General features: G+C 41.0%; 1 protein-coding gene across 1 annotated transcript in view; it reads right to left on the bottom strand.

Annotated features, from left to right (window-relative positions):
- Positions 1-14,711, bottom strand: part of ccdc186 (coiled-coil domain-containing protein 186) — a 123,915-nt gene that overhangs the window by 71,944 nt on the left and 37,260 nt on the right. The window contains exons 5-6 of the mRNA XM_041858279.1: positions 7,361-7,573; positions 6,920-7,039 (exon numbers count right to left, since the gene is read on the bottom strand). Of these exons, the coding sequence (XP_041714213.1) occupies positions 6,920-7,039; positions 7,361-7,573 (333 nt within the window). The remainder of the gene's footprint in view (positions 1-6,919; positions 7,040-7,360; positions 7,574-14,711) is intronic.

Here is a 14,711-nt window from a genome sequence, read left to right on the forward strand (position 1 = left end):
GGCCATTCCAGGACATTTAAATGTTTCCCCTTAAACCACTCGAGTGTTGCTTTAGCAGTATGCTTAGGTTCATTGTCCTGCTGGAAGGTGAACCTCCTCCTATCTCTGGAAGACTGAAACAGGTTTCCCTCAAGATTTTCCCTGTATATAGCGCCATACATCATTCCTTCAATTCTGACCAGTTTCCCAGTCCCTGCTGATGAAAAATATCCCCACAGCATGATGCTGCCACCACCCTGCTTCACTGTAGGGATGGTGTTCTCAGGTTGATGAGAGGTGTTGTGTTTGCGTCAGACATAACGTTTTCCTGGATGGCCAAAAAGCTCAATTTTAGTCTCATCTGACCAAATACCTTCTTCCATATGTTTGGGGAGTCTCACACATGCCTTTTGGCGAACACCAAACGTGTTTGCTTATATTTTTTTTAAGCAATGCTTTTTTTCTGGCCACTCTTCCGTAAAGCCCAGCTCTGTGGAGTGTACGGCTTAATGTGGTCCTATGGACAGATACTCCAATCTCCGCTGTGGAGCTTTGCAGCTCCTTCATGGTTATCTTTGGTCTCTTTGTTGCCTTTCTGATTAATGCCCTCCTTGCCTGGTCCGTGAGTTTTGGTGGGCGGCCCTCTCTTAGCAGGTTTGTTGTGGTGACATATTCTTTCAATTTTTTAATAATGGATTTAATGGTGCTCCGTGGGATGTTCAAAGTTTCAGATATTTTTTTATAACCCAACCCTGATCTGTACTTCTCCACAACTTTGTCCCTGACCTGTTTGGAGAGCTCCTTGGTCTTCATGGTGCCGCTTACTTGGTGGTGCCCCTTGCTTAGTGGTGTTGCAGACTCTGGGGCCTTTCAGAACAGGTGTATATATACACTGAGATCATGTGACAGATCATGTAACACTTAGATTGCACACAGGTGGACTTTATTTAACTAATTATGTGACTTCTGAAGGTAATCGTTTGCACCAGATCTTATTTAGGGGCTTCATAGCATAGGGGGTGAATTCATATGCACGCACCACTTTTCCGTTATTTATTTTTAATAATTTTTTGAAACAAGTTATTTATTTAATTTCACTTCACCAATTTGGACTATTTTGTGGATGTCCATTACATGAAATCCAAATAAAAATCAATTTAAATGACAGGTTGTAATGCAACAAAATAGGAAAAACGCCAAGAGGGATGAATACTTTTGAAAGGCACTGTACTTTCCCATTGTTCCTCAACTGTAGTGTATGATATACAATTTTCTAGCTCTGAGTCTCTACTTTTATCCACCGTAAAAAACACAATTTCAAATTTTGCTACATAAGACCGAATCGAGCCGATCAGTCACATTTTTGCTCCCTAAAACTTAAGAGGTACTCAAGACCTGGGGAAACCAGATTTGAAAACCTACTTCCTCAAACTGTGCATTTCTTCGTCATATACAACGAAAGAATATCAACATGCGTTTTGTTTTTTTGCCTTTATGACACATAATCACTCATATAAAAGTCTCAAAAGTCTGTTTTGACATTTTTTACTTGTAGCTGAGTGTGTGCTGAATCCATAGAAATCAAGAGCACTGTAGAAGCCAAAATGTCAAGGTAGTGAAAAACGGGCCAAAATGCCTTAGACGCTAAGTCATGTCCCCTAAGTTATTTGTTTTATCGTTATAAAAAGAAGCTCTTACTGTGTTCCAACGCAGATCCTTTTTGCTTCACAGATGTAACCAAGGCACTCCGCGAATAACATTTATTTTACACTTGAAATTCTGTGTTTTTAGACGTTTTTCACATATAGCCTATAGTAACAAACTATTGAAAATGTTATGTTCTTTCAATTTGTATCTTAATCTAAGACCTTCATAAACACAACCTAATGATACTTTTTCCGATAGCATATGCAGTTAAAGTCGGAAGTTTACATACACTTAGGTTGGAGTCATTAAAACTCGTTTTTCAACCACTCCACACATTTCTTGTTAACAAACTATAGTTTTGGCAAGTCGGTTAGGACATCTACTTTGTGCATGACACAAGTAATTTTTCCTACAATTGTTTACAGACAGATTATTTCACTTATAATTCACTGTATCACAATTCCAGTGGGTCAGAAGTTTACATACACTAAGTTGCCTGTGCCTTTAAACAGCTTGGAAAATTCCAGAAAATTTGAGTCAATTGGAGGTGTACATGTGGATTTATTTCAAGGCCTACCTTCAAACTCAGTGCCTCTTTTCTTGACATCATGGGAAAATCTAAAGAAATCAGCCAAGACCTCAGAAAAATAATTATAAATAACTTTGAGCCAGGAGAGATTGACATGCATATTATTACCGTTAGCTCTCTGTGTACACCCAAGGGCCAGCCGTGCTGCCCTGTTCTGAGCCAATTGCAATTTTCCTAAGTCTCCCATTGTTCCACCTGACCACACGACTGAACAGTAGTCCAGGTGCGACAAAATTAGGGCCTGTATTAGGGCCTGTAGGACCTGCCTTGTTGATAGTGCTATTAAGAATGCAGAGCAGCACTTTATTATAAACAGACTTCTCCCCATTTTAGCTACTGTTGTATCAATATGCTTTGACCATGACAGTTTACAATCCAGGGTTACTCCAAGCAATTTACTATCCTCAACTTGCTCAATTTTCACATTATTCATTACAAGATTTAGTAGAGGTTTAGGGTTTAGTGAATGATTTGTCCAAAATAAAATGCTTTTAGTTTTTGAAATATTTAGGACTAACTTATTCCTTGCCACCCATTCTGAAACTAACTGCAGCTCTTTGTTAAGTGTTGCTGTCATTTCAGTCACTGTGGTAGCTGACGTGTATAGTGTTGAATCATCTGCATTCATACAGGTCGTTAGTAAAGATTGAAAAAAGTAAGGGGCCTAGAGAGCTGCCCTGGGGAATTCCTGATTCTACCTGGATTTTGTTGGAGAGGCTTCCATTAAAGAACACCCTCTGTGTTCTGTTAGACAAGTAACTCTTTATCCACAATATAGCAGGGGGTGTAAAGCCATAACATACTTTTTCCAGCAAATGACTATTATCGATAATGTCAAAAGCTGCACTGAAATCTAACAAAACAGCCCCCACAATATTTTTATCATCCATTTTCCTCAGCCAATCATCAGTCATTTGTGTAAGTGCTTGTTGAACGTCCTTCCCTATAAGTGTGCTTAACAATCACAGAATTCAAAACTACAATGCTTGGCTTTCATAATTTGGTCAGAAATACTTGGACGTGTAGTGTCAGCGTTTGTTGCTGGCATGTCATGCCTAAAAAAAAAATCATTAAAGAAGTTGGCAAAATCAGTGGGTTTTGTGATGAATGAGCCATCTGATTCAATGAATGATGGAGCGGAGTTTGCCTTTTTGCTCAAAATATCATTTAAGGTGCTACAAAGCTTTTTACTATCATTCTTTATGTCATTTATCTTTGTTTCATAGTGTAGTTTCTTCTTATTTTATTCAGTTTAGTCACATGATTTCTACATTTGCAGAATGTTTGCCAATCGGCTGTACAGCCAGACTTATTTGCCATATCTTTTGCCTCATCCCTCTCAACAATACACTTTTTCAATTCCTCATCAATCCACTGGGATTTAACAGTTTTTACAGTCATTTTCTTAATGGGTGCACACTTATTAGTAACTGGGATAAGCAATTTCATAAATGTGTCAAGTGCAGCGTCTGGTTGCTCGTCATTACACACCACAGACCAACAAATATTATTCACATCAACAACATAGGAATCACTACAGAACTTCTTGTCTGACCTCTTATACACAATATTAGGCCCAACCTTTGGAACTTTGGTTTTCCTAGATATGGCTACTATATTGTGATCACTACAGCCGATGGATTGCCGATTTTGCAGGTTTTCCTACTTACAAAGCATGTAGAGGTCTGTAATTTTTATCATAGGTACACTTCAACTGTGAGAGACGGAATCTAAAACAAAAATCCAGAGAATCATATTGTATGATTTTTAATTAATTAATTTGCATTTTATTGCATGACATAAGTATTTGATCACCTACCAACCAGTAAGAATTCCGGCTCTCACCGGCCTGTTAGTTTTTCTTTAAGAAGCCCTCCTGTTCTCCACTCATTACCTGTATTAACTGCACCTGTTTGAACTCGTTACCTGTATAAAAGACACCTGTCCACACACTTAATCAAACAGACTCCAACCTCTCCACAATGGCCAAGACCAGAGAGCTGTGTAAGGACATCAGGGATAAAATTGTAGACCTGCACAAGGCTGGGATGGGCTACAGGACAATAGGCAAGCAGCTTGGTGAGAAGGCAACAACTGTTGGCGCAATTATTAGAAAATGGAAGAAGTTCAAGATGACGGTCAATCACCCCTCGGTCTGGGGCTCCATGCAAGATCTCACCTCGTGGGGCATCAATGATCATGAGGAAGGTGAGGGATCAGCCCAGAACTACACGGCAGGACCTGGTCAATGACCTGAAGAGAGCTGGGACCACAGTCTCAAAGAAAACCATTAGTAACACACTACGCTGTCTTGTATTAAAATCCTGCAGTGCACGCAAGGTCCCCTTGCTCAAGCCAGCGCATGTCCAGGCCCATCTGAAGTTTGCCAATGACCATCTGGATGATCCAGAGGAGGAATGGGAGAAGGTCATGTGGTCTGATGAGACAAAAATAGAGCTTTTTGGTCTAAACTCCACTCGCCGTGTTTGGAGGAAGAAGAAGGATGAGTACAACCCCAAGAACACCATCCCAACCGTGAAACATGGAGGTGGAAACATCATTCTTTGGGGATGCTTTTCTGCAAAGGGGACAGGATGACTGCACCGCATTGAGGGGAGGATGGATGGGGCCATGTATCGCGAGATCTTGGCCAACAACCTCCTTCCCTCAGTAAGAGCATTGAAGATGGGTCGTGGCTGAGCCTTCCAGCATGACAACGACCCGAAACACACAGCCAGGGCAACTAAGGAGTGGCTCCGTAAGAAGCATCTCAAGTTCCTGGAGTGGCCTAGCCAGTGTCCAGACCTGAACCCAATATAAAATCTTTGGAGGGAGCTGAAAGTCCATATTGCCCAGTGACAGCCCTGAAACCTGAAGAAGGTCTGTATGGAGGAGTGGGCCAAAATCCCTGCTGCAGTGTGTGCAAACCTGGTCAAGACCTACAGGAAACTTATGATCTCTGTAATTGCAAACAAAGGTTTCTGTACCAAATATTAAGTTCTGCTTTTCTGATGTATCAAATACTTATGTCATGCAACAAAATGCAAATTAATTACTTACAAATCATACAATGTGATTTTCTGGATTTTTGTTTTAGATTCCGTCTCTCACAGTTGAAGTGTACCTATGATAAATTACAGACCTATACATGCTTTGTAAGTAGGAAAACCTGCCAAATCGGCAGTGTATCAAATACTTGTTCTTCCCACTGATGATTTCATTCCTGTACTGTTTGTAACTACCCTGGTAGGTTGATTGATAACCTGAATCAGGTTGCAGGCACTAGTTACAGTTTGAAGCTTTCTCTTGAGTGGGCAGCCTGATGAAAGCCAGTCAATATTTAAAATCACCCAGAATGTATACCTCTCTATTGAGATCACATACATTATCAAGCATTTCACACGTTATCCAGATACTGACTGTTAGCATTTGGTGGTCTATAGCAGCTTCCCACCAGAATGGGCTTGAGGTGAGGCAGGTGAACCTGTAGCCATATTACTTCAACAGTATTTAACATGAGATCCTCTCTAAGCTTTACAGGAATGTGGTTCTGAATATAGACCGCAACACCTCCACCATTGGCATTTCTGTATTTTCTGTAAATGTTATAACCTTGTATTGCTACCACTGTATCATCAAAGGTATTATCTATGTGAGTTTCAGAGATTGTCAGAATATTAATGTCATCTGTTACTAGCAAATTATTTATTTCATGAACCTTGTTTCTTAAGATACATATGTTAATGTGGGCTATTTTGAACACTTTTCTGGGATGCTAGATTATTTTTCTTGCTTTACTGGGAAGCTTAGCAGAGGTAGACATATTCTGGTTATTTTTATTAGTGCAGGGTGAGCTGCACACAGTGGACTTCCTACTAGGGCACACCACCTCAGTGCTAACAGTATTACTCTGGTTTATAGGCATATGATTACTGCATACAATAGCTGTAGGATCAGCAGAGGCATTCCAGGCAGTAAGAGGGACATACATTTGGTTATTTACAGTGTCTTCCAACCCCCCTAGGATAATGTACATTTGCTGAATCATTATGACAACTCAGCGACACAATGGTAGGGATTAAATGAGCTGCACTTGGGTCATTGATAAGTTGTCTCAACGCAGCCTTAAAATGCTGTAAAAGGATCCAGGAACCCAAATGAATTTGTTTTTAATCTCCATTAGACAAATAGTGTAATTCTTATTTTTTGTGGGGGTAGGTTTCATCTGGTCATTTTGTTGGGTCTTTAGAGTAGCAGCCCAAAAAATGCAGACTCACAGATAATGACCTTGAAAATCATAAACTAAGTCACATACAATCATACTGTATTTGGGCGTATAATAGCGTGTGGGACTATTATTCTTCTGCCACTTCCATCCTGATTCTTCCCGTCTTTTAACTTTTATCCTGATGCGATTCATATTCAGGCTTTGGCCACAGCGATTTTGTGTCCGAAAATCACAGATTGAGCCATTGGTTTTTCAATGGGAGTCATCCATTGATCATCAACGGAGATGATTGTCTGTCAAAAAACGCACAATATGTCTGCTTTTTACGTATGCTACTTCTCCAAAAATAAACTTGAGTTGAACTTTTGACAGACAAAAATAGACAACTGAAGAAAGCATATAGGATTTCATCCATGTTCATTCTGTGTGGCTGTAGCCTTACTATTCAACAGTGTAAAAAATGCAGTTGGTCTTACCTTATGGGCGTCGGTCTCACTCTTCAGCTTGTTCTGGGCCCATTTGACCTTGATGAGATGAGAGTTGATCACCTCCTTGACGTTCTCCAACTCCCGACTCAGCCTGCTCACCTCTCCCTCCTGAGGACAACAAGAGATGGATTCCATTAGGATGTAACAAGCACTGTATGCCGTTTCATTAGTAATTAATGTTAAAGGATCACTTTACTCAAAGAACATATTGTTCAGTAGTCCACTGTTGATATGGTCAGCAGTAAAGTTTCAGCAAAAGGTGTGATGATGCAAAAGAGCAGACTCTTTCCAGTACCTTAAAGTAAATATTGATTTGCCAGTGCAAATAAAGCAGCAGTGGTGTCAGAAAGTCCATCTAACATTGCGCCAGCGCCACCTTAGCAGCTGAACATGTGGATCTTGGTTGCTTTAACACTTCCCCTGCGTTACCTTGGTGTCGTGGAGCTGCTGCAGCCGGCCTTTCTCCTGGGCTAACTGGTTTCCCCTGAGGGCCTGGCGGTCCACCTCCTTGGTGGCCTCCCTCAGCCTCCTTTCCAGCCCCTCCTTGTCCCTGCGCAGGTCCAGAGCCTCCTTCTCCCCGCGCACATACTTCATCACCATGGCCTCCTTCTCCTGACGTGCCTCCTCACACTTCTTCCCCGCCTGGAAGGGACAGATGAATTAGTAGCTGTTACATGGATTATATCATGTAGTTAACATCAGTATAGGCTGGTGAGGGGAGGACGGCTCATAGTAATGGCAGTTGGAATGGAATCGATTGAATGGTATCAAACAAATGGTTTCCATGTGTTTGATACTGTTCCATTCATTTCATTCAAGCCATTAGGCCTACTATGAGCCTGTCCTCCGATGTAAAGTGCCACCAGCCACCACAGGTTAGTATGTAGTTATGTCGACAGGTAGACACAGACATGAACAGACAAACATGCAGACACACATTCATTGATCTACACAGAAACACAGGTGCATGCATTATGCAAGTTTACACACAGACATGAAGAAAAATAGACACAGAAATTATGCATGCGGAAGTGCACACTCTTACATGCTTAATTAAAACTATTGTATTATATTTGGGGGCGTAGTGACGGTGTCCCTGATTGCATGTTGTAAGTGGATAGTGCTGCAATTGAATGTGGCAGTTTGGTTTTGAGGTTTCAATACAAAAATCCACAATGAGTATGTGTGAGATCTAAACTAGAGCCATACAAATGGTAGGCCAGCACATTGATAGGTCAGCTTGTAATCTGCCAGTCAGGAAAATCCTCAGTCATTGGTCAGGGCAAAAAATGCCAGCTGGACCAAGGACAGTTGGGTGCTCTCACACAGGTGTGTTAATTTGTCATGAGAATGCTTTCCCCTCGATCTGTCAGACAACATTGGCAAAACGTTACCATGCTCGTCCTCAATTGGCATCTCCATTAACACAAACACAAGGGAAAGTATGTGTGAGGGAAGGTAAGAAAGAGTGAAAGAGAAATAGAAAGAGAAAGAAAGACAGACAGACAGACCGAGAGAGAGGTGGTATATTGCAGTAGTTTTCATGTCTGTGTGGCAGAAATTGTTGGAAATCTTTTAGAGATTTAGTGAGGGTAGAATGTAGGGGTCATCTTGGCGTGAAAAAGCTAATAAACTTCCCCAAAACGACCTTCTATTGTTCAGCGAACAGTGAAATGGAATGTGTTACCCTTCCAAAGCTACCAGACCGTCACAGCCAGGTCATTTTAGCCATAAACATGGTTGCCTCTGACAGCAGGCTGACATCTTGTGGTCCCATTTTAAAGTTGAAATTCTAAATTATATTCACATTTTAGTACATTTATCAGCCAAACATGACACCCACCCTGCATTCAAGAATATGCTTCGTCTCAACCAATGGTGGGCAAAACACATACACCTCAGATGATGTGTAAATAAGTGGTGAACTAAAACATATGCGAAGATGACATATCTGACTTAATGCGTTTTTTAGATAAGTGACGTCAAAGATACAATTTAAAAAAAACATGATTTTACTGTATTTTTCTTTTCAACAATCCTGTTTGTAAGCTTTCAAATGATATCAAAACCAACCTTTTGTCTTAATCAATGACCAAGATATGGATGTCTTATTGTACTGTAGAGTGGGGGGGTCCAAAAAAAGGCAACATGGGCCAACTTTGAGGGCTCATTCAGCTCCAATATTCACATTCGGACCTTTTCTACCATGGACAAAATTCCTCTTTTTGATTTGTTTAATGTGGAACGATGCGAGACGAAATCAGCCAGTTCAGCTACTCTAAATTGGGTGGGACTGTGTATTCTATGCAGGGCTTGACATTAACCTTTTAATTTTTACTTGTCCAAATGCTCAAATCACCCAAAAATTGTCTAACACCATGGGGCTAGAAAGGTGAATGAAAATGTTGTTGCTTTATGCAAGGAATCACTTTACAAAATAAAATTAATCATCATCATCATCATCATCATCATCATCATCATCATCATCATCATTACCATACAGAAAATCAGACAACAACGTAAGATAACCTCTGCCTATTGGCTTCTTTGCATATTCAAGCCTGTCTCAAAATACAACACTGCTCTGTAACAGTTAATGTAATAACACTGGTTATAATAATAATAATAAAAAGTAATAGCCTAACTTTGACATTTTTTATGTAATAAAACCGGTTAATGTAATAACTTGCCGGATAACGTAATAGGTAAGGGATAAAACGCTGACATTGTGTACATTATCTGGAAGTAATGAACGACGTGGTAGGGACAACGCACAGCGGAGTCCCTCCGTGGAGTTCATTAGTTCCAGATAATGTACAGAGAGGAGGCATTTATCTCGCTTATACCAAGGTTGCCAAAGAAAACAATACTAAATCACACATTTAACCATAGAAATTGAATGTTTCCATGGATATCTTAATTTTGATAAGTAAATTCATACTATTTCATCCTTCCACTAAACCTGGTTATTAGTTCTATCAGTTAGGTTGCTAGAGAAGCGGAGTTGTTGTCCATTCTGTTTGTTTGATTGCTATGCAGGCTGGCAATGTTCTTATCCCTTGCTTGCTAGCTAGCCAACTACGGCTAACACAGTCACGTCAAACTCTGCAAATAGAATAACAGCAAAGGAGCTGCATTTGCGTTTAAGCTGTTTTCTAGTGACATTTGGATACATGATACATCCAAGTTTCAAGTTTTAATGGCACATGCACAAGTACAGTGAAATGCCTTTCCTGAAAACTCAAAACCCAACAATGCACTAATCAATAACAATGTAATACTAGAAAAAAAACATGAGAAAAAATAAGAAATATGAAGAACACAGTATGTAAGTAAGTAAGCATACTATATAAACAGTCAGTTCCAATACCATATTTACAATGTGCAAGGATACTGGAGTGATGGAGGTAGATATGTATAAGGGAAGGTGACTAGGCAACAGGATATAAGATAGAGTAGCAGCAGCTTGTATGTGAGTGGGTGTGTGTAGAGTCAGTATAAATGTATCTGCATATGTGTGAGTGATCAGATGATGGAGTGAGTGAGTGTGTGTGTAGGACCCTTTGAGTGTGAATAGAGACAGTGCAAAAATAAAAAGTCATTAACAATTTACGAACGAGGGCGGTGATTTTGCCATACCAGGCAGTGACGCAGCCAATCAAAATGCTCTCAATGGTACAGGTGTAGAACTTTGAGAATTTGAGGGCCCATGTCAGCCTCCTGAGGGGGAAGAGGCGCTGTCGCTCTTTCTTCACAACTGTGCGAGTGTGTTAGGACCATTTTAAGTCTTTAGTGATTTGGATACCAAGGAACTTAAAGCTCTCGTCCTGCTCCACTGCAGCGATGTGGATGGGGGCGTGCTCTCCCCTCCGTTTCCTGTAGTCCACGATCAGCTCCTTGGTCTTACGGACGTTGAGAGAGAGGTTGTTGTTCTGGCACCACACCGCCAGATCACTGACCTCTTCCCTGTAGGCTGACTCATTATCGCCGGTGATCAGGCCTACCACCGTCGTGTTGTCAGCAAACTTGATGATGGTGTTGGAGTCGTGGGTGAACAGGGAGTACAGGAAGGGACTAAGCACACACCCCTGTGGGGCCCCTGTGTTGAGGGACAGCGTGGCGGAGGGACGGGGTTGCCTATCCTCACCACCTGGGGTCGGCCTGTCAGGAAGTCCAGTATTCAGTTGCAGAGGGAGGTGTTCAGACCCAGAGTTTTAAGCTTGGTGACGAGCTTGGAGGGGACAATGGTGTTGAACGCTGAGCTGTAGTCAATGAACAGCATTCTCACATAGGTTTTCCTCTTATCTAGGTGGGTGAGGGCAGTGTGGAGAGCAATTGAGATTGCATCATCTATGGATCTGGGGGGGTGGTATGCAAATTAGAGTGGGTCTAGGGTGTCTGGGATGGTGAATTGAATGTGTGCCACAACCAGCCTCTCAAAGCACTTCATGATTACAGAAGTGAGTGCTACAGGGCGGTAGTCATTGTGGCATGAAGCCTTAGAATTCTTGGGGACAGGAATGATGGTGGTCATCATAAAACATGTGGGGATTACAGACTGGGACAAGGAGAGGTTGAAAATGTATTATTACCGTGAATATGCCTGTCAGCTGTTCTGTGCATGCTCTGAGAACGCGCCCTGGAATACCGTCGGGCCCCGTGGCCTTGCGGGTATTGACCTGATTAAAATACCTTTCTCACGTCGGCCTTGGAGAGCGAGATCACCCAATCCTCTGGGTCGGTGATGGCCCTCACACCCGGTACCATGTTGTTGTTGTCAAAGTGTGCATAGAATGCATTGAGTTGGTCTGGTAGAGAAGCATCGTTGGGCGGATCACGATTGGGTCTTCCTTTTTAATAGACTGTAGCCCCTGCCACATGCGTTGGGCGGCGGAGCCTGTGTAGTATGATTCCACCTTATTCCTATTTTGTCCTTTTGCTCCTTTGATGACTCTGCGGAGGTCATAGCGGGACTTCTTGTACTTATTCTTGTCTTTGGTCGTAGCATCAGGGTTGTCTACAATAGCTCTGTGTGCGGTAGCCCTGTCCTTTAGTTTATGAAGCTGATGCATGATTTCGCCTGGCACAGAAAAGTTGCTTTACCGTCCGGACACACTTCATTACAGTAGAAGTGATTGCATTGTAAATTAAACACTAGGCTAGAAGCAAGCTAAATAGTTTGTTGCTAGCAAATCTGCCAATATCACAACCAAATTCAACAATACCAGTTGCTGTAAAATGCTGGTCAAACAAGAAACATGTGAGAGTATTTGAAAGCACTAGCGCAACTTCCATCTTGACTGCAGCATCGCACTCACCATTTTAGGTCATCTGATGATGCAAAAAAGACATCTGCAAAAACAAATTCATGCTACCTAGCTAGCTAAGTTATTCCTCGTTGGACCTGCATTTACAATATATCAAATATATTCGTGTGGTTGTTGATTTAGCGTTCTGTAACTTTGTAGCAAGTAAGGTCTGCATGGTGCAGTGATTTAGAAAGGTAATAAGCCGCCTATTGTTGGAACTACTTCAGACGAGTGTCCATTATCTTTTCCAACTGTCTGTATATCTGAAATTAATGCACACTCTAGAATGCCCTTCTAGCCAATCAGAATAGAGTATTCTACAATGCCGTGGTATAAACATGTTGAACTGATAACGTAATAACTTTTACAGCTTAATGTAATAAGTTATTACGTTATCTGGTGGTTATTACATTATCAGGTGAGTAACAACTTTGATGAACAACATTAACTTCAACCGATCATGTAATAACATACCAAAATCAATGTTTTGATGTATTAGTTCCCTTATTTTGATGCACATACATCCCTCCACCAATTACAAGTTCACACAAAAACCTATGCAAATGTACTCATACACAAACGCACATTGAAATGTACACACATACACAGTCATAGACGCGCGCTCTCTCTCACACACACACACACACACACACACACACACACACACACACACACACACACACACACACACACACACACACACCTTTATGAAACCAGTCATAACACCTTCATTGTTGCAGTATCATTCATTAGGAATTTTCTAAATAAAAGTCCCTTCGAATAGCTGTTTATTCATCAGTAAAACGGAAATGCGTATTTTTACTGCCATAGTACCCAATCCCCCGAACACAATGGCTGTGTCCGAAATCTGGTTTGCCTACTACTTACTTAAACTGCATACTGTGTACTAATAGTACTACATACTATTTAGAACATACTGTTTAGTAAAAAAGTATGGAGTAAGCAACAAATATCAACATACTACTCATCCATACTGAAAACGTGTTATCTAATGTGCAATCGCTCGTTTCCTGCAATTCTTAAAAAACATACAGGGGTCCGAAATTATAGACACCCTTGATAAAGATGAGCAACAATGACCGTATAAAATAAATAATTCAAATACTGAGCAAAATTGTATGAAAAAAAAGGGGAACATTTTATTTTATACTATTACAATTGCTCAGAGAAAGAGATTTAGTTTGACAAGTAATATTTTGCAGTCCAAAGAGAAGGACTGAGTTCTGGTTACGGTGGCATGCATTGAAACGTGTGGCCTTTTCGTGGCTTTCTTTTGCAAATTACTATGAATTACCAGACTTATTTCCTAAAACTTGTCAACACTAAACATCATATTAAGGTGTGGGACATTCATTGTCTGACAATAAATAACTAGCATGTCTATTACGCGTCCAGCAGCTAAAGTGTCCTTCCACAAATCAACTGTGGGAACATGGCTGCTATCAACACCAGACAACAGAAGGAGCTGGGCTCTAATATACAAGATATTGTTCGTGAGGAGATTACCTCTGTCCTCAACTTAAAATTAAAACCGGTAAATGTATTATTGGCAGTGCTCACTGCTAAAGTGATATACCTATAGAGCCCCACAGTGGAGGTGTCATAATACTCAGAAAACATAGCAGTCAAACAGGGAAATGCTTCCAATCATTTTTGATAACCATGTAAATCTCTCTCGGGCAAGGTCACTTTTATCAATATATTCGGCTTTATTTACTCTCAGATTCGAAAATGCTAATTAGCATCAAAGTAGACATCATGCAAAACTACAAATCTCTGCAAGCTCCTCCACGTCATCTCTAGCTGACACCTTCGCTAACAGGTATTGTGTCAATTTAAAACTTGCACAAGACAGTTCACAGAATTGTCCATTTAAAGAAATGCAGCCAATCTATTCATTACTACATTTAGCTAACATTAGTTAGTAATGAGAGATTACTAGAGAGATTTACACGGTTATCAAAGCATCACGGCAGGGTAAGCCTACACGAAACACAACCCTTATTTTACGTGTTTCTAAAATCCCCTAAGGGAAAAATGTGAACTATTTCCCTGTTTGACCGCTAAGTTTTATGGGTAGTATGACTCATACTCCATTCAACCGAAGTAGAAAGTCTGGAGAAGACAGCCGATGAGACAGGTGTGACTCCATGACCTGGAAACAGCACAAGCTAAATTGGAAGGGATAATCAAACTCTTAAAAGATCAAATGGAATCACTCTAAAATCATTCCCGTAAATTCAATGTGTGGGTCACAGGCCTTGAAACTGGTGTGAAAGCGGGCAACCCAACTTCCTTCAAGAGCAATCTTTTCTATGAACTGTTCGGGCAGGAGAAGCTGGGTCCCATCCCGCTGATTAACAACGCAAACTGCACGGGTCAACTCTGCAACTGCTCTCGCTGTATGATTGTACGGATCCACAGCTTTGAAGTCAAGCAGCGAGTTGTCC

The sequence above is a fragment of the Coregonus clupeaformis genome, chromosome 31 (genome assembly GCF_020615455.1).
Source record: "Coregonus clupeaformis isolate EN_2021a chromosome 31, ASM2061545v1, whole genome shotgun sequence".
NCBI lineage: Eukaryota > Metazoa > Chordata > Actinopteri > Salmoniformes > Salmonidae > Coregonus > Coregonus clupeaformis.